The sequence below is a fragment of the Oncorhynchus gorbuscha genome, linkage group LG16, assembly GCF_021184085.1.
Source record: "Oncorhynchus gorbuscha isolate QuinsamMale2020 ecotype Even-year linkage group LG16, OgorEven_v1.0, whole genome shotgun sequence".
Taxonomy (NCBI): Eukaryota; Metazoa; Chordata; class Actinopteri; order Salmoniformes; family Salmonidae; genus Oncorhynchus; species Oncorhynchus gorbuscha.
Window position 1 is genome coordinate 78,340,427 of NC_060188.1, and position 24,922 is coordinate 78,365,348.

General features: G+C 41.9%; 2 protein-coding genes and 3 non-coding genes across 5 annotated transcripts; all 5 read left to right on the top strand.

Annotated features, from left to right (window-relative positions):
* Window positions 1-357: 357 nt before the first annotated feature.
* LOC123999322 (60S ribosomal protein L17) lies at window positions 358-3,579 on the top strand. Its single transcript, XM_046304965.1, has 7 exons — window positions 358-414; window positions 873-922; window positions 1,236-1,276; window positions 1,570-1,704; window positions 2,325-2,423; window positions 2,935-3,126; window positions 3,500-3,579. Exons 2-7 carry the CDS (start codon window positions 883-885, stop codon window positions 3,545-3,547), a joined length of 555 nt encoding a protein of 184 aa, XP_046160921.1. The 5' UTR covers window positions 358-414; window positions 873-882; the 3' UTR covers window positions 3,548-3,579.
* LOC124000949 lies at window positions 1,081-1,150 on the top strand. The gene has a single exon (XR_006832712.1). It is a non-coding gene; the product is annotated as a small nucleolar RNA SNORD58 (small nucleolar RNA).
* LOC124000947 lies at window positions 2,146-2,215 on the top strand. The gene has a single exon (XR_006832710.1). It is a non-coding gene; the product is annotated as a small nucleolar RNA SNORD58 (small nucleolar RNA).
* LOC124000948 lies at window positions 3,340-3,409 on the top strand. Its single transcript, XR_006832711.1, has one exon. It is a non-coding gene; the product is annotated as a small nucleolar RNA SNORD58 (small nucleolar RNA).
* Window positions 3,580-14,030: 10,451 nt separating the features above from the next.
* Window positions 14,031-17,919, top strand: LOC124000607 (homeobox protein Nkx-6.1-like). Its single transcript, XM_046307112.1, has 3 exons — window positions 14,031-15,062; window positions 15,425-15,597; window positions 16,360-17,919. The coding sequence occupies exons 1-3, from the start codon at window positions 14,516-14,518 to the stop codon at window positions 16,603-16,605; spliced, it is 966 nt and encodes a 321-aa protein (XP_046163068.1). The 5' UTR covers window positions 14,031-14,515; the 3' UTR covers window positions 16,606-17,919.
* The last annotated feature ends 7,003 nt before the right edge of the window (window positions 17,920-24,922 follow it).

The following is a 24,922-nucleotide window of genomic DNA, read 5'->3' on the forward strand; positions in this document are numbered from 1 at the left end:
GAAGCTCTTTTGTAGATCAGTGATGTCACAGGTGGTACCATGTTGAATATTTGCCCAGGTAGCAGCACCAGGAAATGAGAGACTCTTTTAGCTGACAAACATTTGAATGATTAGCCCCTGCATTTGAGTGATAAGACCTGCAGCACACCATATAATTTGTGGTGGAGATGAGTGGTCCCCAAAACAACAGTACAAGCACATAAGGATGTATGATGTTATATGATACATATGAAGGTAGTTAGAGAAATGTGTGTCATCAATAGGTATTAATATTGTTCTTTTCATTGGAATAAATGCTTGTCAGAAATTACACCAAAGAACCGTTAAAATTTCACAAAATCTCGCGAGAAGACATTCACGACTTCTACTCCCAGAATGCTCTTTTCTACCTCTTCCCTTCCGCGGCCTGAGAAAGTAAGTGAACAGATATACAAATGGGTCCGAAAATCCATCTAATCTCTTCAATATCTACGGCATCCCGACTCTTTAAATGTTTAATTTACATGTATTCCAACTACTAGCAAGAAACGTCGGCGTTCATGCTTGTATCTTTTCAAGAAAATATTGTAATATTGGGGATTTTCTTGGCCCCATGTAGCACGCCGGTTTACAGTTTACCTTTGCTACCAACAAGAAAACGTCCTACGACTGAATCCGTATAAAAAATGCATTGTCGTATTGATGTAGTTATGTGATTTATTCATATTTGTTTGTAACTAAAGCAGAAACGTTCTAGTTATACTAACGTTAGCTAAGTAACACGTAGCGCATCCTCCAGTATGTCGGATTTGTTTTCTCAAACAACCCACTGACACGTTCGCGGATTAGGGCACCGGTCTGTTACGAACTAACAAACATGTTATCGTTTGCAGATCTCTGAAAATGGTCCGCTATTCGCTCGACCCCGAGAACCCGACTAAGTGTGAGTATCTACCGGGCTGTGATTGTCTCCCTGGCTTCATTCATTGGCTAGGTCGCTAATGCTAGCTAGGTACTATCCTCTGGCAGCGTGCATGGTTAAGTCTTAACGGACCTTGCAATTACGCATGATATTAAGTCAAACGTACCCATATGCAGTGGTTGTAATGATGACTTTCTTAGGACACCTTTGGATTACCCATGAAAATAAATATGAATGAGGCTGAGCAACCGCATGTTCGTAAACTTATCATTGTTTAATCACCATACTTGTTTTGTGACCTCACTAATTATTGCTGGACCCCCCACACACACAGCATGCAAGTCGAGGGGCTCTAATCTCCGGGTTCACTTCAAGGTAAGGCGTTGTCTTTTCTAACTGAGTGACACGAAGTTGATTTCTCTCTGGTTACTGTAGTTCTATCAATGTGGTAGTTACGTTTGGTGGTAATTGGTAGACCTAAATAAGTACAGATTTAGGTGTGGTGCATTGCTATGATGATAACATTGGAGACCTTTGGAATCAAATGTGACAATATCTAACAAATAACTGAGCAATTTTGCATCCATGCCTTTTGGACCAAATGTTATAACATGTTATTTATATATGTAATGACTACTATTGATTTTTAAAAACATTTTCTCCATCAGAACACCCGTGAGACAGCTCAGGCCATCAAAGGCATGCACATCCGCAAGGCCACCAAGTACCTGAAGGATGTTACCGTCAAGCATCAGTGTGTTCCCTTCCGCCGCTACAATGGGGGTGTTGGCAGGTGTGCCCAGGTGAGCTTCAGTTATAGTTGACCTAGCCTCTATTGAAATGGCTTTAGGGGCGACTGCTTGGTATCTTTTGAGAATGTTAACTCTTTCCTGTGTTTCCCATTACATTTACATTTAAGTCATTTAGCAGACGATCTTATCCAGAGCGACTTACAAATTGGTGCATTCACCTTATGACATCCAGTGGAACAGTCACTTTACAATAGTGCATCTAAATCTTAAGGGGGGGGGGTGAGGAGGATTACTTATCCTATCCTAGGTATTCCTTAAAGAGGTGGGGTTTCAGGTGTAAAGTAGTGGGATTTTAAGTTACAAAATTGCCTTTTTAAATGTGCATTTGAGACGGGTACAAAATGCCTTACAATATTTCTGGCATCAGAAATTGTGAAAAGGTGTCAGACCTTGTACTTGTATGTTTTTTAAATGCGTGCCTGAATGAAATGGTTGCAGTGATGACTTTCTTAGGACACCTTTGGATTACCCATGAAAAGAAACATGAATGAGGCTGAGCAACCACACATTTGCACTTATGCCTACCTTAATCTGTCCCAATGTGGACCAGAAATGTGGTCACTTAATCTGGCCCAGTCTGGTATGCACAACTGAAAACCTTTCTTCTGCAGGCCAAGCAGTTTGACTGGACACAGGGACGTTGGCCCAAGAAGAGTGCGGAGTTCCTTCTCCACATGCTGAAGAACGCTGAGAGCAACGCTGAGCTTAAGGTAAGGTTGCGTTATTTGCTAGACCTGAGATTTATTGTGCCATGCCTGTAGTGGAGAGTATTACTTTTTCATGGCTTTCTCTTGTCCCTCTGCTGTAGACATGGTGAGCAATGTGTTTGGACCATGGAATCTCAATAAAATCAGTATTGAATCTTAATACATATAGAATCACAATACATGTTGCATCGGCACCTAAAGTATAGTGATAATATCGTATTGTGAAGTCCTTGGCAATTCCTAGCCCTAGTGGAGAGATGGGTGAAAGTATGATGCTATCAAACTTGTAGCAAAGTCTGCATGTTTGGGATTTGTTTTATTTGTGTTCAAGCTGTGTAATGTACACAATTCATGATTTCAATTACCGTTAACCATGAAAATGATCTTGGAATTGAGTTGTCATGATTCTTGTATGGTCATATCTAATTTGGTATGCATTAAGTACTGTATATTTCTGACAACTAAAGTGGATGATTTACTTGTTGACCGGTTTGTCTTTGCTCTATTCTGACAGGGTCTGGATGTAGACTCCCTGGTGATCGAGCACATCCAAGTGAACAAGGCCCCCAAGATGCGCAGGCGCACATACCGTGCCCACGGTCGCATCAACCCCTACATGAGCTCACCATGCCACATTGAGATGATCCTCACAGAGAAGGAGCAGATTGTTCCCAAACCAGAGGAGGAGGTCGCCACTAAGAAAAAGGTGCACACGCGCCAAAGCCTTTTGCACAATTTGCACAGTATCTTTTTCATAATATTTACTCTTCCACATTTCTCATGTAAAATCAGCGTCATTAGAAGGAACAACAGTTCAGCAGATGGGAACAAAATGGTTTACTGTCCTTCTGGCATCCTAAATCATGAAGTCTTATCAGACCTTACCATTATGGTTTTTATACATTCTTGTATGAGATGGTTGCAATGATGACTTTCTTAGGACACCTTTGGATTACCCATGAAAAGAAATGTGAATGAGGCTGAGCAACCACACATTTACATTTTTCATTCTGTTCGTATGTGGGTATTATCAGAATTGGTATGGTGTATATGTTGGTCTGACATGCTTTGTCCCGCAGGTTTCTCAGAAGAAGCTGAAGAAGCAGAAACTCATGGCACGGGAGTAAATGTAAATAAAATGGAACCATTCTTACCAAAACAAAGTCTCACGCTTCATTACTTCATGAGTGTATTTGGAAATTCCCTACTGCTCATGTAAAATGTTAAAATCTAATATTTCATATCAAAGCAAATGGTTTCCAAACCAACCGACATAAGTGGACAATGCTGTTCAGATACAGTTTGTTACTTGCTGAAATGTCACACACAACTGAAAATATTGCAGCCTTATAAGAGATGAAGCCATTGTAAAATTCTTTAACAACCATGGCATGCATATGGTGAAATCAAGTATTTGTCACTAGTGACTAATGCAGATGGATATGTAAAGATGGCAGTGACGGAGTACACGATAGACAAACATGGCACATTTCAGGAACCATCTCAAGCATTTTAGACCAGGGCTGTGCACATGAAGGAGCAAATTATGCTTTTGACCTAATGTCTGTTACACACGCCTCTATGAAGAGGGAACGCAACACCCTGCTACAACTAAACTCTGTGAAGAGAAAGGTATGGACTGTAGATGCAAGTAAGAATGACAACAGGCAGAATGTGGTACCATTTACAAGGACTTTATTCCTTTACACGGTAATGGGGAAAAGGGGCTGGACGGAACCAAAGCAAAGCAAGTAAATCTCAAAGCCCCCCTCCTATCTTACCTGCCTTCCCACTACTTACCTAATTTAGCACCACCTGGTGCCCTAACCAAAATACAGGGGGTGGTCCGCCCAGGTCTTACCTAGTGTGCCTGGACAGCGAATATGCTACGGGTATATGTATGCCCGCGGGCCTCTTGCCTAAGCACTCCCTAGGTCCCTTCCCCCCCTGGGACCAAATGAAACAGAATATTAAACAATTTCAAACTAAGAAACAAAGGACATCAAATAAGCTCTATCTGAGCACCAAACTCACAAAACATACCAACTCCCAGCAAAATCTCTGCAATGACCTCCCAGCAAAACTAGCAAAATCTCTGCAATGACCTCCCAGCAAATCTCTCCCTCCTGAACAGAACACTGGCTTTTATATAGCTTCTGAAGGAATGGGTAATTGGAGACAGCTGCGTCTTGACGAGGGGGCGGGGTCAGCTCTCCAATTAGCCATGGAGTCGACCAATCAGCTGCTTGAGGGATTTCAGGAAGCCATTTCCTGAAATAAACACATGCAAATACACAAACTACAACAAATAAACTGGGGAACGTAGCACGCCCACCACAAAAATTGCAAACCTAGTTTTGCAATAACAAAAGCCAACGCATCCCCAGTTAGTAAACCCATGACAGAGCGTCAGCAACCACATTCGTCGAGCCCTTCACATAAGCGATCTGTACATTATGTTAGTAGGAACTGGTTACCTAACCTGGTTTTCGGCAATGGACCTACACAATCAATTATCACTCTTTCAAAGGGTTCCACCACCACAGGAATCGGGCAGAGTGGCGCTCGTGGAACTGTTTGATTCACTTTCCCAGTGAGTTGACATATGTGACATGTTTTACAAAATTGGATCACGTCAGACTTCAAACCTGGCCAGAAGAAATGACGAAGGACCCGGTTATAAGTCTTTGTGATCCCCAAGTGTCCAGACCACGCCTGGTTCATGGGCGAGTGACAGCACCTGCTGTCGGAACGGTGTAGGAACAACCACTTGACACACTTCACTCCAGTCATTAATGGTGTCATGAGATGCCCATTTCCGCATCAAAACCCCTGCTTCCATAAAGTAGGCGGTCTCTCTAGTTTTATCTTCCTCAATGGAAATTACCGAAGCAAAACACTTGCGAAGACTGGTGTCTTCTTTTTGACATTCAATCACCTTCTCGGGGGTGACAGACAAAAGAATGTCATGTAATTGGGGCGCGATTTCGTTTTCCCCTGCCTTCGTTTTTACGGGGGTAAAAACTGTCGGCATTGCAGAAGGCATACTCTGTGCATTGTCTTCTACCTCAACGTTCTCAAAAATGAAACTAGCCAAATCCACCACATCTCCTAGCTTGCGAGATTGTGCCCTCGATAACACACAAGCAGGAAAAACATGTGGAAATGCTTGAACCAATTTCTCATCTGTAGTTCTGATTTCTGGATTGTCTACTACCTCTAACACAGGAGTGACATTACCACCAGCAATATCATTCCCTAGTAGCAATTTGACTCCTGATACTGGCAGTGTAGACACTACACCAACACGGAAACGTCCTGATACCAAGTCTGACACTAAGTGGACCCAGTGTAATGGTACAGGTACGGTTTTTGTCTCTATCCCCTGTAATATGACATGCGAGCCACAATAGGTTTCAGGAGACCAGGGTAAAGTATCAGTAACGATTACTGACTGCGCCGCCCCGGTGTCTCGTAGGATTTGGATAGGCTTTTGATCAGCTTGTTCTCCTGTTAAGGAAACACAACCGGCAGAGATAAACGGAGCATACACAGGATCCAGTTTCTCAAATGCTGAATCAATAACTCGATCCAAGGGACGAGCCAAAGACTTGACTAAACCCAAACTTTTCATTTTTGGGGACGGTGACAGGGACTGTTTCGGTTTATTTTTCAAAACTGGACAGTCCGCAATCAGGTGACCCGTTTGGTGACAGTAAAAACATTCACGGATTTCATGAAAAGGCTTAGGGTTGTCAGAGGTAAAGCGACCTGAACGAGGAACTGATGACGTAATCGTCCGGCCTTCAAAACGTGGTGCACCAAAGACAGTCTTGTGTGTCAAAGCGTACTCATCTGCCAACACTGCTGCTTGGGCCAATGTCACCACTTTCTGTTCATTTAAAAGAACTACAATTCTATCTGGGAGGTTGCTTTTAAAGTCCTCCAACAGCATCAACTCCCGAATATCAGCAAAGGTGTTAGCTTTGCTGGCTGAACACCAGCGACTAAACAGAGACTCTTTGTCCCTAGCAAATTCAACAAATGTACGGTGAGATGTTTTTTTGTGGTTCCTGAAGCGCTGCCTATAAGCTTCAGGCACCAACTCATAAGCCCGCAACACAGTAGTTTTAACTCTATTGTAGTGTAAACTGTCTTCCAGAGAGAGAGCAGCTACTACTTCCTGAGCTTTCCCAGACAATTTACATTGTAACAGGAGCGACCAAACCTTGAGTGGCCAATGCAGCGCAGCAGCAACACGCTCAAACGCAGAGAAATAAGAATCAACTTCCGACTCTCGGAATGGAGGGACTAAAGCTATGTTTTTACTCACATCGAAGTTGGCTTGATGATGAGCAGCTTGTGGAGTCGCACTGGAGCCAGCGTCTAGCTCCAGTTGTTGGATCCTCACCTCCTTGTCAGCTTCTATTTGCCTAATTTCAAGTTCAAAATGCATCTGTCTCTCTTTATCTTTTTGCTCCATTTCTAACCGAGCCAGCCTCACCTTCAGCCTAGCAGTCCCATCTGAACGACCCAAAGCAGAAGATAAAGGATCAAATCGGGGCAATGTAAAAGGGGTACGAGGAACCCCTACCTCCGCCCTGTCCTCCGACTTGGCATCAGAAGGTCTACCCGTCTCCTCTCCTTGCAATGAGAGAATCCGTTCTCTCACTAAACCCTCCCTGACTAGCACCAAAAGCTCAGCCTTTAGGACTTTCTCAGGGACAACAAATCCATAATGGTCAGCTATAGCTATAAGGTCTACTTTACGAAACCTCACCAAACAATCAATAGAGGGCGCTTCAAAAAACTTGGAGATGGCTGATGCAGCCATCTTATACAATGCAGTCTCCTGAACACACTAACTACACAAGTCATCCAAACTCACAACCCTACCATCACACCTCAATCACTAACCACAGAGAGCTCAGAGCAGCAGGGTCCGGTGGATTTATTGGAAAAATCCTGGATGAGCCCCCATTATGTTACGCACGCCTCTATGAAGAGGGAACGTAACAGTCTACACTTGGTGGTGCCAATGTCCAGATTTGAGCCCTACACAGGATGTAGGCCTCAACAGGATTACCCATGGCAACATTTTAGTACTATTCGAATAATAGTCACATGGAAGGGTCACTTCACCTGAGTTAACATCTGCCTGTTTGAATAGGCCTAAATCATGAAAGGAGTTTGTCTACAAATAGTTTTCAATCGAATGCTAGTTACAAACTGCTTAGTCAAGACCGCCAACAGAGGGCAGGTGTAGCCTACTCAAATCTGAGAACAGGTCTGGTCTGCTTTTAGTACAAAAAATATTGCAATGTTGAATTAAATGTAAACAGTGCTGTTCTGAATGACACGTTGAAAAACGGGGAGATGTTGGTTGGATAACGCTGCAAGCGTACATGTCTAGGATGTAGGCCTAATTATTAGTCCAAATTTTCTGTTTTACAAATTATTGGACAAATTCAAGTCTCCCTGTTTCGTCCAGCTATACATACACCTGTTCAAGAATGTTTTAGGGGAACGTGTAGTTCAGGACAAACTGTTATGCTGCGCAATGTGCAAGTGGAGTAGCTTACCGCTTTCTCCCCTGGTTGATAGTTTGTCACTCAGACCACTGCACCACTCGGGAGCCTACGGCACTGCATCTCAGTGCTAGAGGTGTCACTACAGACCCTGGTTCGATTCCAGGCTGTATCACAACCAGCCGTGATTGGGAGTCCTATAGGGCGGCACACAATTGGCCCAGCGTGGTTAGGGTTTGGCCGGGGTAGGCTGTCATTGGAAATATGTTCTTAACTGACTTGCCTGATTAAATAACAATCATTTGCCAAACTCACCTGGAGCCCTATGTCTGAATCAGTGGCAGGTTAGGGAGTAAATGTTATAAGGGTTACCTCCATGGAGAAGATCGGAACACTGAAATAAATGTATGGCCGTCCCTTAAGAAAAATATATATTCACCTTATGTTCACCTAAACCATCCTTGAATGCTTGAGAAAAGTTACCCATATATTCCAAATAATAATTAAACAAAGTGGAAGGCAGAGAATGCCTACGGTTTACCCTGACTTACTGGACAGATCACCAGTCTTAAATATGTAGTTGTAGACACTTCGTCCTGTACGAATTAGAGTTAGACTCAGCTTAAAATTCAAGCTTTAACTGCTGGCTACTCTTCTTTCATTGCTTAACCCAACAAGACAAGGTCAGAAGTGTTACCTCAAAAGCTGTCTGCGTTTAAACATCTTTTGTACAGAAAGTGAATCGCTTAATCAATTGATAGAAGCATAATTAGATTACTTCTCAAGCGAAATCCATTTGTCTCGTAGGCTATAGGTTTAGCTCAGCCTCAATGTCAGAGAAACAAAACAATATACAGTGCATACGGAGAGTATTCAGACCCCTTGATTTTCTCCACATTTTGTTACTTTACAGCCTTATTCTAAAATGGATTAATTTGTTTTTATTCCTGAACTATCTACACACAATACCCCATAATGACAAAGCAAAAACAGGTTTTTGCAGCGATTACAGCCTCGAGTCTTGGGTATGACGCTACCTACTCCACCACTACCACATATCTACAGTACTAAATCCATGTGTATGTATAGTGAGTATGTTATCATATGTGTGTCTGTGCGAATGTTTGTGTTTCTTTTTATTTATTTCACCGTTATTTGACCAGGTAGGCTAGTTGAGAACAAGTTCTCATTTGCAACTGCGACCTGGCCAAGATAAAGCGTAAATAGGCCATGGTGGCGAAGTAATTACAATATAGCAATTAAACACTGGAATGGTAGATCGGCAGAAGATGAATGTGCAGGTAGAGATACTGGGGTGCAAAGGAGCAAAATAAATAAATATATACATACCAGTATGGGGATGAGGTAGGTAGGTAGATAGATGGGCTATGTACAGGTGCAGTGATCTGTAAGCTGCTCTGACAGCTGGTGCTTAAAGCTAGTGAGGGAGATGTGAGTCTCCAGCTTCAGAGATTTTTGCAATTCGTTCCAGTCATGGGCAGCAGAGAACTGGAAGGAAAGACGACCAAAGGAGGAATTGGCTTTTATACAAGGGACACGACAGGACAAGGACGTCTGACTGCTACGCCATCTTGGATCAAATACTGCTTCACAGTCCCCGCTGTTCCATTAGGTGTTTTATTTATTTTAAATCTAATTTTACTGCTTGCGTCAGTTGATGTGGAGTAGAGTTCCATGTAGTCATGGCTCTATGTACAGTCGTGGCCAAATGTTTTGAGAATGACACAAATATTAATTTCCACAAAGTTTGCTGATTCAGTTTCTAGATATTTTTGTCAGATGTTACTATGGAATACTGAAGTATAATTACATGCATTTCATAAGTGCCAAAGGCTTTTATTGACAATTACATGAAGTTGATGCAAAGAGTAAATATTTGCAGTGTTGACCCTTCTTTTTCAAGACCTCTGCAATCTGCCCTGGCATGCTGTCAATTAACTTCTGGGCCACATCCTGACTGATGGCAGCCCATTCTTGCATAATCAATGCTTAGAGTTTGTCAGAATTTGTGGGTTTTTGTTTTTCCACCCACCTCTTGAGGATTGACCACAAGTTCTCAATGAGATTAAGGTCTGGGGGAGTTTCCTGGCCATGGACCTAAAATATCAATGTTTTGTTTCCCGAACCACTTAGTTATCACTTTTGCCTTATGGCAAGGTGCTCCATTATGCTGGAAAAGGCATTGTTCGTCACCAAACTGTTCCTGGATGGTTGGAAGAAATTGCTCCCGGAGGATGTGTTGGTACCATTCTTTATTCATGGCTGTGTTCTTAGGCAAAATTGTGAGTGAGCCCACTCCCTTAGCTGAGAAGCAACCCCACACACAAATGGTCTCAGGGTGCTTTACTGTTGGCATGACACAGGACTAATGGTAGCGCTCACCTTGTCTTCTACGGACAATATTTTTTTCCGGATGCCCCAAACAATCGGAAAGGGGATTCATCAGAAAAATTACTTTACCCCAGTCCTCAGCAGTCCAATCACTGTACCTTTTGCAGAATATCAGTCTGTCCCTGATGTTTTTCCTGGAGAGAAGTGGCTTCTCTGCTGCCCTTCTTGACACCAGGCCATCCTCCAAAAGTCTTTGCCTCACTGTGTGTGCAGATGCACTCACACCTGCCTGCTGCCATTCCTGAGGAAGCTCTGTACTGGTGGTGCCCCGATCCCACAGCTGAATCAACTTTAGGAGACGGTCCTGGTGCTTGCTGGACTTTCTCAGGCGCTCTGAAGCCTTCTTCACAACAATTGAACTGCTCTCCTTGAAGTTCTTGATGATTCGGCCCAGCTCATGGTGCAGCACTTCTTTCGGATCCATGGACTTCCGATTTACATGGTCTCCGATCGCAGCCCTCAGTTCTCGTCACCGGTTCTGGAAGGCGTTCTGCACCCTCATTGGGTCATTGGCCAGCCTGTCATCCCCAGTCTAACGGCCAGTTGGAGTGAGCCAATCACCACCTGGGGCCAGCAACGTGTGTGGGTGGAATACACCCGCAACACCCTACCCTGCTCGGCCACTGGTCTCTTGCCCTTTGAGTGTTCCTTGGGATATCAGCCCCCACTCTTCCCTGAGCAAGAGGAAGAAGTCAGAATACCCTCTGCTCAGATGTTCGTCCGCCGCTGTCGTCGTACCTGGAAGAGAGCCCGGTCCGCTCTTCTCAAGACCATCTCCAGATATTACTGACCTCTTTCTGCCCTCGACCTGCCCCGTGTTAAAATAAACGTGAGATTCTAACTATCCACTTCCTGTGTCTGCATCTGGGTCTTATCCTGAGTCGTGATAATTTCCTTTAATAAAAGGTAGGCCTATGGCATACATACCCCTTCATACCCCCTAAATTCGAGTGTTGGATATAACCCAACATCCCTTCACTGATATAGAGGTAGGCTATTTAAGGATTGCATGGTGGGTGGAGAAATTGACCACAAATCTAAAGTCTAATTTCATCTTTCAAACAGGTAGGCCTACCTCTTATTTCTTAAATAGGAAGAAATAGGCTCCAACACAAAGCCCTCTTGTTGTTAGTAAAGTTGAATTAAAATGAAGACATTGAAATGAATTATGCCTGCTCAAATGTGCCTAGTTTCAGCACCATGAGCTGCCGTTTTCCGATTGATTGCGCTGAGGCTGCTGCTTCAAGTTTCAACCACACAATGTAAGTTACTCGAATCTGGCTTATTGTGAAGTCAATAACTCTGATACATACATTATGGGCAAGAAACATACTGTTTTTAATCAAATCAATTATAGTAGCAAGCTATTAAAATGTATCTCCGGTCCTTCCGATCTTCGCGCGCTCCTCAAACTGAACATAGTATTTTGTAATGCTATTCAACTCTTAGGCCTGTAACCTGCTGGTTTTCTGTTCTACCTGATAATTAATTGCACCCACCTAAATCAGTCCCTGATTAAAGGGGAAGAATGAAAAAAAAACGCAGTTGAACTGACTTCGACGTCCAGAGTTGAGTTTGAAGGGGCTATAGGCTAGTCCGCCCGCGCAACGTTTAGGGAAGAAGCCCTCGAGTCTCCTGTACTGCCACGGTAGGCCTACACAGCACATCCATTGGTTAGGCAGCACACAAACATGCTTATGATCAGCAAGAGCAGAGCCGAGCGGGAATCAGAGTTGGAATTTCCATTACAGTGTGTAATGCATCCTAGTTTTATTTATACTATCCCACAAATATACCTTTGCCCCGTGCTTTTCCGAGAATGCACTTTGTAGCCTATAGGCTATGGATCATTTGATTGAGCTCACACTAAATAGCCTATCGGTGCACTTGATATTACGTGCTCAGCGGAGAATCAGAGGTGAGGGGCGGCATCGGACACAAATGGATATTTAGCCCAATAAGCAACTAATTCTAAAACTAACTCTAAAATGAGACATATTGAAATGTCATCAAGTACAAATTACATGAATCTCCACTGGACTAGATTGAAAAAATATGAATCCCTCCCCATGACTGAAATTGTAAAAGCATGACCCTCCCCCATTTCCTCCAGGTAAACATTCTGTTAATCTCGATCCATTCCTTAGAATAAAAATATATAATCAGTTGAGGTAAAATGTAAAGTAATTGCTAGGAAATATTGGGGAAATTCAGCGTTTTATTAATTGCAGTATTAGAGTATACCACAGGGTGTCACTGGTGTCTTGCAATCCTTAAATCTAGTATAGGGCGCACTGTAGCCTAGACCTACTGAAACAGCGGTGATACATATACCTTTTTTTTCTCCAATGCAGAATAATAATATTGACATCCGTTGTTAAAGACTTTTAAGTCTTCAATAGCCGATTTATTTAATGGTTATTCGTGCATTGTATTTTCTCACTCAATTGATAGCCTATGCCCAGACAGCATATACCGATGCTTGAATTAAAATAAATACCAGACCGTTACCAATAAGCATTTGATAATAGTATAGCCGGTGAAACAATATCCCAATAAAGACATGTACAATTCTGTTGAGGATGTCATACAGAGACAAAAAGTCCCCATATGTATTTATATTAAAATAGTTAAAGTCTTGATTGTTCTCAATATTGATCTAATTAGGCTACAAAAGCACAAACACACGCATACAGACACGTGCTACATTTGAATCCAGGAGCACATAAATGACAACGTTTGGCCTACTATTTGGCCTTGTTGAATTTATAATAGATCATGGAGTATTACCCATATTTAGGTCTATCTATGGCTTAATGCAGAGCCATATATTTAGATACATGGCTAAATGCATATCTCAATAAACTATGTAGCTTCTTTATTCATTAAAATGTTATTTGTCACATGCGCTGAATACAACAGGTGTAGTAGACCTTACAGTGAAATGCTTTAGCCTACAATTCATGTGAATGAATATGGATGGATAAACTACATTTGGATCTAATAGTCTATGTCACATGATGAGCAACAAACTAAAACTGGACAGTTTTATCTCCATCTCTTCCTTCAAAGACTCAGTCATGGACACTCTTACTAACAGTTGTGTCTTCTTTTCGTGATGTATTGTTGTCTCTACCTTCTTGCCCGTGTGTTGTTGTCTGTGCCCAATAATGTTTGTACGATGTTGTGTTGCTACCATGTTGACGTCATGTTGCATTGCAACCATGCTGTGTTCTCGTGTGTTGGTGTCTCTTGTCGTGATGTGTATTTTGTCCTATATTTTTATTCCTAGCTCCGTCCCGGCAGGAGGCCCTTTTGCCTTTTGGTAGGCCGTCGTTGTAAATAAAAACGTGTTCCCTAGTTTAATAAATGTTAAAAAATAAAATACATTAATTAAATGAGCACATGCAGATGTCCCTTTATCTAAAAAATAGATGTAGAATGGACTCGATTGATTCGGTTCCTTTTGTGTTTAATAGCGGTTCGGATTGCAACTGTTTGAAAGTGCAAATCCAAAACTATGATGGCCAGCCAATGAGGACACACTCCTAAATCCTGTTGGCTCTTGCACTTCACACACTGCGTACGTCACCGTCGGATTACCCAATCGCAACATAAACACCTCATCTACTTTCTGTTTACTCTCAAAGTTTTTACTTTTGCGGCGAAAGACACACGAAAGTGATGATAATGTTTTATTATCTTAAAGATCGTCTTATGCATCGGAATGAAAGGGTAGCTTTTTATCTATAGATTTCAAACATTCAACAATATCAATTTCTCTAAAGCAGTCTGCTCAAATCAATGAGGACAACTTCGGAAATTCATCCTATTTGAACAACTTCATTCCCAAGATTTACAAGGTTGAAGAAGCGGATCCCTGTAATAATAACTTTTGAATCTCTGCGAAATTAATCTGGGATTTCATTTTGCCATGTTTTAGTTTTAAAACAGGACATTTTCATTTTAGATAGACCATTTTTAAGGCGTGCACATTTTGAAGATTTGGGCTAATATAGGCCTACCCCAAAGGAAACGTGTATTGTTTTGTCTGTTGGTCGATTTGAGCAAAACTTTGCATTATTAGGCGTCTTGAGAGCGTGAGCATTGAGGATATTTTTTTGACTAAACCATCACATTTACCTAGTCTCGGTTATGTTAGCAGTGGGGCAGATGGACGGGTCCCGACAGAGCGCTTTCCTCCTAAGCACCGCACCTTTAGCGGCTCTGCATAGCATGACGGAGATGAAGACCCCACTCTACCCAGCCTACACATTATCTTCCAACGGTCCGGCCTCTTCTACCTCACCTATTGCCACCTCTCCAAACCCCGGTGGCATCCCGATGTCCTCACCGGGGATCAAAACATCCTCCGGAATGTCATCTCTCGGATCGCTCCATCAATGCATTGCGCTAGGCACACCTCATGGAATAAACGACATCCTCAGTCGTCCTTCGGTCCTTGCCCCAGGAGCTGCTGCTGCCGTTGCTGCGTCCACTTCTGCCGGCATCTTGTCAGGACTGCCCCGCTTCAGTAGCTTGAGCCCCCCGCCACCCCCTGGACTCTACTTCAGCCCCAGTGCTGTGGCAGTGGCTCGCTACCCCAAGCCCTTGACAGACCTTCCAGGCAGGACCCCGATATTCTGGCCAGGAGTCATGCAAAGCCCACATTGGAGAGACGCCAGATTCGCATGTTCACCGCGTAAGTCCACGTTTTTGAGCTATCTGAACTTCAATTTATCGTATTTTGATGCATGATGTAGGCCTATAGCTGGAGGGGTTATTAATTATTCCCCAGTAGCCTATGATATTTCATCCTAAAAACTGAAGCAGATCTGACTTGAATGTTTAGCTGCAATGTGAATTAAAATGGACTAACAAAGGCTTATTTTATAACAGCTCAAATGAAGTTGATTGTGATATTATAATGAGAATAGCCTAACAGTAGGCCCATCCCAACATCAAATACATGTTAATAGCCTAATATTGGCACTTTATATCAATGCATAACAATAGGTGACAATTCCTTTAATGAACTAGAAGCTTTATGTTTTACATTTTCAGATCAAAATTCTATACTGCTTGACAAAGATGGAAAAAGAAAGCACACACGTCCCACCTTCTCTGGACAGCAAATATTTGCCCTAGAAAAGACTTTTGAACAAACAAAATATCTGGCTGGACCGGAGCGAGCACGACTGGCCTACTCGCTGGGAATGACAGAGAGCCAAGTAAAGGTAAGACACATTCTGAAATAGTCTTTATAAAGTCCAATAAGATGTATAATATTGTTTAATAAGTAACCTAGTTAACCTCTCACTAAGGAGGAGCACAAAGGCTTCTTGCATAGTCTCTTCTACTCAATTAGAATTTGTCTCACGCTTTCCATTAATGTGCCTCATGCATTTTAGACAGTAATGTTTCTTTCGTTTCAATATTCATAAATAGATAGATATCGCCTACACTTAAAGTCGAATAACAGTTGTCAAACAAATCTAAATTAAAGTGACTGTATTGCTTTTAATAATACATCTTTAAAGATAATTCCCAAATAATTGTTGTCATATTCACAACTATAAATATTTCTAAAATATTAGTATGTATAACTAATACATGAATAATACATTACACTATAATTTAACCAGACAATTTGTTAATTTATGTCATAGAAATGTGGAAATAATGGTAGCAAAGTCTTGCACAGCAGTATATAGAAAATGTGCATGTTTGCAAACAACATGGAAGGAGGCAAATTAAACCTATGTTTTCTCATTAGAAAAATATTGAGTCCCTTTTTCTGAATGGATTATTAGAATGACATATAACCTATTATCTGTTGACTTCACGTGACTTAGACGTATGCCCTTTTACTTTGGCAGGGCCAAGGCTACAGTCATTATTTGTAAATGTCTGGTTGTTAATCAATATCTTTGCAATAGAGTCACGTGTAATCATATTATTTGTTGATTTCATGTAATCAACGAATATGAACCTTTTAGGTGTGGTTTCAAAACCGAAGAACGAAATGGAGAAAACGCCACGCGGCTGAGATGGCTTCAGCAAAGAAGAAGCAGGACTCGGAGACGGAGAGGCTGAACGGGGCCTCGGAGAATGAAGAGGATGATGATGATTATAACAAGCCGTTGGACCCTAACTCAGACGACGAGAAAATAACACAATTACTGAAAAAACACAAACCAAACTCCTCACTCCTTATTAATACATCAGAAAACGACAGTTCGTAGACAGACACGGGGAAAAAATACGTTTGATGAAACATTTAATCGTGGAACTGGTGCAGGTTGTGTCCCTTTTTTCGTCAACATTTTTAAATGAATATGTTTGCACGAGGACGGAGGATCAAAGGAAAAGACGCAATTGTGTAGTCTGGAACAGTGGCCAAAACATGGACACAATTTATAGAAGTTTGAACATTACGAAGATGATACTTACATGTAAATAGAAACGTGAGTTGTATTCAATAGAAATTATATTACTGTGAATATTTATGTGTAAAAAACGTTTTTTTTGTTGTATAGAAAGCACTGCTGAGTCTCTTCCTCTTAGTTGTTCTGACGTCTGACATCGTTACAGCTTTGTCAATTGCAAAAAGCATAGCCTATATTTTCATGTTTAGTTTTGTTTTTGAAACTTGACATATACATTGCATTTCATAGTGAAGTAATAAGATCCACCTGTTTGTAGGGCCCAATTTTCAACCATTAGGGCTTCCAAAAAAATATCAGAACAAGCCTAACAGGCATCCCCATTGGTTCTGTGGACGATAAGAATCTTTTTTTAATATATATATTTACAAAATAAATGGAAATGAAATTAGCCACATATTTTAAGTGTAAAGAATACCGGTTGTGACGCAATTGAAGTACATTTGTAAAATAAATGCACATTGTGTTTCTCTAATGGTAAAATGGTTTCCCCTCACACTTTACTTAATTTATATAATATTTTAAGTTTGTAACAGTGATTGAATCCTGAAAAAATGTGTATCGCGGGTTCATATGTAATGCACTTTTTGAAAAAAAAATAAAAGGTAAGATTAACGTTGCTTTACTCTGGATATACATAAAACAATTCAATTGCGTTCTTGGCAGTAATCACCCGATGGAGGACATAAAGGGGGAAAGAAGCATAGGAGGAAGCTCAAGTATTTGATTTAATTTCGTTTTATTTTATCTACCTATCAATTTCTATTTGTGCACGCTAACGAAAGACACCTGAATGTATAATATGAATATGTAAATATATCATATTTGGAGATATGATGGTTACTATTCATCTTATTTGAGGGGTTATCTTTCTTAGCAGGGCGACGTAAAGTGGTTTTCTATTTGTTTATGCAAATGTTTCATATGTATGTATGATGATTATGATAATTATGATTATTATTGGTGATGATTACATTATGCCACTATGCCTTCCAAGACATGCGATGATATAGGAACATCTATTGTTGCCTATAACCAAGCTATAACAACAACAATAATGATTATTATTATTTATAATTATTAATATTTATAATAAAACTATAATAGCATCCACTCTCCAGTGCTTTTATCAAAACATATTCTGCCCACTTTCCCTAGATTACTGAATCACAAAATAGAATTTTGAATTTCCAATCGAACAAGTAACCCTTGACCACAGAGGGTCTGACAAGTAGCCTATTGTCTTGCATTTACAGCATCGCATATCGTCGATATTAATGAATTCAAATTGTGTATCTGGCTGAAATTGTTCTTTGTGTGATGGGGTGAAGATATATTCGATGGACAGAATGTGTTTCAACAGTTACAGTTAAAACATGGCCTGAAAAGTTCATAATTAATTTATCTGGCGCGGAATCTAGAAAATTCATTCTGCAGTGTCTGTGCGTCGACAGATTCGCGTGATTACATCAGCATGTTATTTAAAATTGGAAATCCCACAACCGATGTACAAACAGATCCAGTAAATATTGAATTGATCAGATGTTGATCGAAGATGCGGCTTTCGCCAGGCATAGGAGACTCACTGTTGGTAAATACTGGATTTAAGACTTTAGTGATCGGAGTCTGTGAATAGTGTTATCAAAATGTGGTCTTTATGATAGGTCTAGAGACAAATGCTAATTTCTAAATCTAATCTGCAGTTGTATTGTACATTTGCAATATAGTAGGCCTAATAGCAGGCCTACATATATACAATGACAATTTTGAGAAGAAAAAAAAGTCAGTTCATGAAACTGAAAGAATACAACGATTTCTCAGATAGATATGATTTCGAATGCAGAAATTGTTAGTTGCTCCAACGTAAGCCTCTAAGAAGTACTTGCTACCAGACAGAAGGACCTGTAGCTTATGGATGATACAGTACACTACTGAGGGCAGTCACGCAGTAAAAGGCATGTAGACTTGAAAGGCGCACCAGTAGAGTCTGCTATTTGTATCATCACTTTATTCCGGGTAGGCCTTCATTGACTTTCCTAGTTAAATAAAGGTAATATATATATATATATTCCTAATAGGCTACTTGAGGCAGAATGTCAGATCAAAATAGATGTATTGAAATCCTGCAGTTGTGCTACATCTTCAAGAGAACGTGGACAGATTGACAACTTAGTAAGCCAAAATACACTGCCACCACATTTTTAACACATGTTGATTGATACAAGTAGACTGCAAAAGCCGACAATTATGATTTGTCTGTCTCAAACGAGAAATATTATTGTGGCATATTTAAGAACATATTTTAGAATTGAACTCCTGTGTATATTTGATGCCATTTATTAACAGCACTAGAGCATAACAGGAATGCAATAGTTCCAACCTTCATGTTTCAGTTTCACGCATGCACCTCTCCACGTATTATAGGCCTACTTTTACAGATGTCCGGTCGTGTTGGCGGAATAGTCAAATAAAAACTGCACAGGTAAACATGGTTTTATATTTTCACTGAAATTATGTCACAGTCAAATGACAATACCACGAAGACGTGAAACATCGGGGCCGTTCAAGAGTCGTCACTAGTTACCACAGCTACAAGTCATAAACCCCTCTTATTTCGACAATTTCTCTTATTAAAATGTGATTTTAAATATAAGTGGATTTAACAAGTGACATCAATAAGGCATCATAGCTTTCAACTGGATTCACCTGCTCAGTTTGTCATGGAAAGAGCAGGTGTTCTTAATGTTTTGTATAATTGGTGTATATATAAACTCAGCAAAAAAAAACGTCCTTTCACTGCCAACTGGGTTTATTTTCAGCAAACTTAACATGTCTAAATATTTGTATGAACATAACAAGATTCAACAACTGAGACATAAACTGAACAAGTTCCACAGACATGTGACTTACAGAAATGGAATAATGTGTCTCTGAACAAAGGGGGGTCAAAATCAAAAGTAACAGTAAGTATCTGTTGTGGCCACCAGCTGCATTAAGTACTGCATTACATCTCCTCCTTATGGACTGCACCAGATTTGCCAGGTCTTGCTGTGAGATGTTACTCCAGTCGTCCACCAAGGCACCTGCAAGTTCCTGGACATTTCTGGGGGGAATGGCCCTAGCCCTCACCCTCCTATCCAACAGGTCCCAGACGTGCTCAATGGGATTGAGACCCGGCCTCTTCGCTGGCCATGGCAGAACACTGGCATTCCTGTCTTGCAGGAAATCATGCACAGAATGAGCAGTATGGCTGGTGGCATTGTCATGCTGGAGGGTCATGTCAGGATGAGCCTGCAGGAAGGGTGCCACATGAAGGAGGAGAATATCTTCCCTGTAACGCACAGCGTTGTGATTGCCTGCAATGACAACAAGCTCAGTCCGATGATGCTGTGACACACCACCCCAGACCATGACGGACCCTCCACCTCCAAATCAATCCCGCTCCAGAGTACAGGCCTCGGTGTAATGCTCATTCCTTCAACGATAAATGCGAATCAGACCATCTCCCCTGGTGAGGCAAAACCGCGACTCGTCAGTGAAGAGCACTTTTTGCCAGTCCTGTCTGGTCCAGCGACGGTGGGTTTGTGCCCATAGGCGACGTTGTTGCCGGTGATGTCTGGTGAGGACCTACCTTACAACAGCCCTACAAGCCCTCAGTCCAGCCTCTCCCAGCCTATTGCAGACAGTCTGAACACTGATGGAGGGATTGTGCGTTCCTGGTGTAACTCGGGCAGTTGTTGTTGCCATCCTGTACCTGTCCTGCAGGTGTGAAGTTCGGATGTACTGATCCTGTGCAGGTGTTGTTGCACGTGGTCTGCTACTGCGAGGATGATCAGCTGTCCGTCCTGTCTCCCTGTAGAACTGTCTAGGCGTCTTACAGTACGGCCATTGCAATTTATTGCCCTGGCCACATCTGCAGTCCTCATGCCTCCTTGCAGCATACCTATGGCACATTCATGCAGATGAGCAGGGCCCCTGGGCATCTTTCTTTTGGTGTTTTTCAGAGTCAGTAGAAAGGCCTCATTCGTGTCCTAAGTTTTCATAACTGTGACCTTAATTGCCTACTGTCTGTAATCTGTTAGTGTCTTAACGACCGTTTCACAGATGCATGTTCATTAATTGTTTATGGACCATTGAACGAGCATGGGAAACAGTGTTTAAACCCTTTACAATGATCTGTGAAGTTATTTGGATTTTTACAAATGATTTACAATATGGACTTGGTCTTTTACCAAATAGGGCTATCTCCTGTATACCACCCCTAAATTGTGACAACACAACTGATTTTCACAAATTAACTTTTAAACTTTTGCAAAAGCCAATGTTTGACTTGATCCTTTTTACTCAATTACTCCCATTGCTGCTATCACTGTGCTCTTATTCCCCTTTTCTGTTCATACTGTCAGTGAAAATGAATTTCTTTGCACAAAACTGTGACTTCCTTGAAGGCGTCCTATTAGTGTAAACCACCTCCAACCCAAAGTGTGAAGCACGAGGCAACCTGAGAGAGAGCTCATGAGACCAGCAAGATGGTGACCAGCGTGAATAGTGGTTAGGATGACTAGCTACTCCGTTATTATTAAATTGAGTAGCTAGGCCTTCTGCAGTGGCCACACTCAATGGAATTATTTCAGATGGAGGTATGGCAATGTCATGTCATGGCGCTGGGGAGATAGCTCCTCTATGTACCTGGCATCTCACACTGCCACATGGGTCAGTGCAGTGTGTGCTACTTGTCATTCTTAGCTGCTGCTACTTTTCCATTTATTTTTCTGGCTATAATATCAGTCAGCACAAAAAGCACTCAAAATGAGCTTTGTCCTGTCCACCTCCTCAAATGGATTTAGAATGAGTAATGAAATACGGACTCACTCTGGGTGAGAACTAAAGAGTGCATGTTTTATTTTAAAAAATCGAGTTATTCTGAAAAGCAGCAACCAAAGTGGTTATCACTGGACATAGTTTTCATTTTGGCACAACGTGGCCTCTCAATAAAACTGGTGGAAGAATAAGTGTTTGCACCCAAAATATTCTGACATTGGTGATTTTATTATTGTGAGATTTTTTACAAGATGTGATTTCTAGCACAATATGAGTGCTTGAGTGCTAAATATGAGCTGTTGATGCCCTGGTGAATGCTGGTTCTGTGGGTTCCAGGTGTCAAGATCACTGGTTCTGTGGGTTCCAGGTGTCGAGATCACTGGCTCTGTGGGTTCCAGGGGTGGTGAACGCTGGTTCTGTGGGTTCCAGGTGTCGATATCACTGGTTCTGTGGGTTCCAGGGGTGGTGAACGCTGGTTCTTTGGGTTCCAGGGGTGGTGAACACTGGTTCTGTGTGTTCCAGGTGTGGAGAACACTGGTTCTGTGTGTTCCAGGTGTGGAGAACATGAGTAGTTTTCCCCAAGGACTGGCAGCAGCATCTGCCGACTTATTGCTCTGCCAGCCTGCCTGCCAGCCTGCTCTCTGACAACACTCACCTACACCACTCTGCCAACCATGGCTGTCCTACTAGATCTGCCAGATGCTACTGGGTCTCCAGCTTCCCCAATAAAACACACCCTGGAGGAGAGGTTAATTGGTAGAGAAATAAATGCCCTGCTTCTAAAGAAGGCATTTGTACACTCTGACCTATACAGTTTCACTATGCCTCAGCCCTTGTCTCAATGTACATTGTATTATTGTTATATCAGAAAGTGAATTTGTGGTAAGAAAAAAAAACATTTAGCTTGGAGCAATGTAATGTCATGATGACTAACTGCATGGTTCTGAAAATAACATTTTTTGGGGAAGCTTTTTATTGAGGTTAAACAAAAAACCCAAATGGATTCATCATAATACCCAAAATATACAATACCATTTATGGTTTTAACTATGTTTTCATATCCCTACCTGTTGATACCCCAATAAATAATTTGCTATTTAGTGGTCTGACTAATGTGTTAGCCTTAGCTTGCTATCTTCATAAAGAGCTGGGATGGGGCTCTCAGTTGACCATGTTCTACAAGAGATTTCACACAAAGACATGTGTCACAGGAGGCTGTGGATCCCACTCAGCTCACATTTGCCTGCAACCTTATCTCTCCCTTCTCTCGTTTAGAGGCTTGTGATAAGGAGCACCTTGGGAGCCCCAATTATACAAATCTATCCGGCCACACAGCAACCGACTGTCAGAGAGGACCAAAACAGGGGCTTTTCAGTGTTCACATTAGAGACACATTCTCATCTTTATGTTTTTTTTGTTCCGGAGTTCTAAATTGAGCAGCTGCTGAAAAATGAGCTCCTGTATATATTGAGATTTAAATGGTTTTTTAGAGTGAAGTACATCAAAAAAATCAAGAGAAAACTGCAAGACTCAATAGAAGACAAAACAAGGAACAAACCAAAAAGACAGGCTTTTGAAAAATTAACTATTTTTCATAAAATTGTACAGTTATCTTAGCTAGCTGAATTGCTAGCAGAATTGTTTACTTGTTGCTAAGCAGTTGCTAGGGACTCTCCTGGAAGAAGCTAGCTAGCTTACAAAGAATAACAACAAAAAATATCTAGTTAACAGAAGAAAGGAAGACAAAATAAGGACAAAATAAGGACAGAAGAAAAAGGAAAAGAAAGAGGACAACATAGTGAAACAGTACTTCTATTGCAACTTGTATTTCGTCGTCCTAACGTAGTCTACACTGCTATCTACCCAGCAGCTAGCCAGCTAGCATACGTCCACCGTCTACCGAATTGCAGCACTGTAGAAACTATTACACTCAACTGAACGACTTGATTAGTGTAGTGTTAGCTAGCTACATAGTTGTCTTTGCTGTCTTCGTATCCAAGATAATTGTGTAGTTTAGAGCGTGTAGTCTTAGAGTGATTATCTTAATTTACTGAGGTTAGCTAGCCAGCTATTTGTCTTCCTTAACGTAGGAGACACTGCTAGCTAGCCAACAGCTAGCCAACGTCTACTGAATAGAACTTCCGCACTCAACAACCCGGTCGCATTCCGCTTCGCTCCACAGGTAGTATCACATTTTTCATTTCATTTCATTACAGCACAACGGTTTGATTTGTTTGATGGTAGCTAGCTACATAGCTAGCTACATAGCCGTCTGTGTATCAAAGATAATTGTTGTCGTTCTTTTAACGCAACGTAACGTAATCAACACTGCTAGCTAGCCAGCTAGCCCCCGAATAGCAGCACTGTAGAAACTATTACACTCAACGGAACAACTTGATTAGTGTAGTGTCAACAACGCAGCCACTGCCAGCTAGCCTACAAAGTCAACAACGCAGCCACTGCCAGCTAGCCTACTTCAGCAGTACTGTATCATTTTAATCATTTTAGTCAATAAGATTCTTGCTACGTAAGCTTAACTTTCTGAACATTTGAGACGTGTAGTCCACTTGTCATTCCAATCTCCTTGCATTAGCGTAGCCTCTTCTGTAGCCTGTCAACTATGTGTCTGTCTATCCCTGTTCTCTCCTCTCTGCACAGACCATACAAACGCTCCACACCGCGTGGCCGCTGCCACCCTAATCTGGTGGTCCCAGCGCGCACGACCCACGTGGAGTTCCAGGTCTCCAGTAGCCTCTGGAACTGCCGATCTGCAGCCAACAAGGCAGAGTTCATCTCAGCCTATGCCTCCCTCCAGTCCCTCGACTTCTTGGCACTGACAGAAACATGGATCACCACAGATAACACTGCTACTCATACTGCTCTCTCTTCGTCCGCCCACGTGTTCTCGCACACCCCGAGAGCTTCTGGTCAGCGGGGTGGTGGCATCGGGATCCTTATCTCTCCCAAGTGGTCATTCTCTCTTTCTCCCCTTACCCATCTGTCTATCGCCTCCTTTGAATTTCATGCTGTCACAGTTACCAGCCCTTTCAAGCTTAACATCCTTATCATTTATCGCCCTCCAGGTCCCCTCGGAGAGTTCATCAATGAGCTTGATGCCTTGATAAGCTCCTTTCCTGAGGACGGCTCACCTCTCACAGTTCTGGGCGACTTTAACCTCCCCACGTCTACCTTTGACTCATTCCTCTCTGCCTCCTTCTTTCCACTCCTCTCCTCTTTTGACCTCACCCTCTCACCTTCCCCCCCTACTCACAAGGCAGGCAATACGCTCGACGTC

Coding starts and splice junctions, on each gene's coding strand:
- LOC124000607 (XM_046307112.1), top strand. CDS start 14,516: ATGTTAGCAGTGGGGCAGATGGACGGGTCCCGACAGAGCGCTTTCCTC. Junction 15,063..15,424: donor CAGATTCGCATGTTCACCGC/GTAAGTCCACGT, acceptor TTACATTTTCAG/ATCAAAATTCTATACTGCTT. Junction 15,598..16,359: donor TGACAGAGAGCCAAGTAAAG/GTAAGACACATT, acceptor TGAACCTTTTAG/GTGTGGTTTCAAAACCGAAG.
- LOC123999322 (XM_046304965.1), top strand. CDS start 883: ATGGTCCGCTATTCGCTCGACCCCGAGAACCCGACTAAGT. Junction 2,424..2,934: donor AGAGCAACGCTGAGCTTAAG/GTAAGGTTGCGT, acceptor CTATTCTGACAG/GGTCTGGATGTAGACTCCCT. Junction 3,127..3,499: donor AGGTCGCCACTAAGAAAAAG/GTGCACACGCGC, acceptor TTTGTCCCGCAG/GTTTCTCAGAAGAAGCTGAA.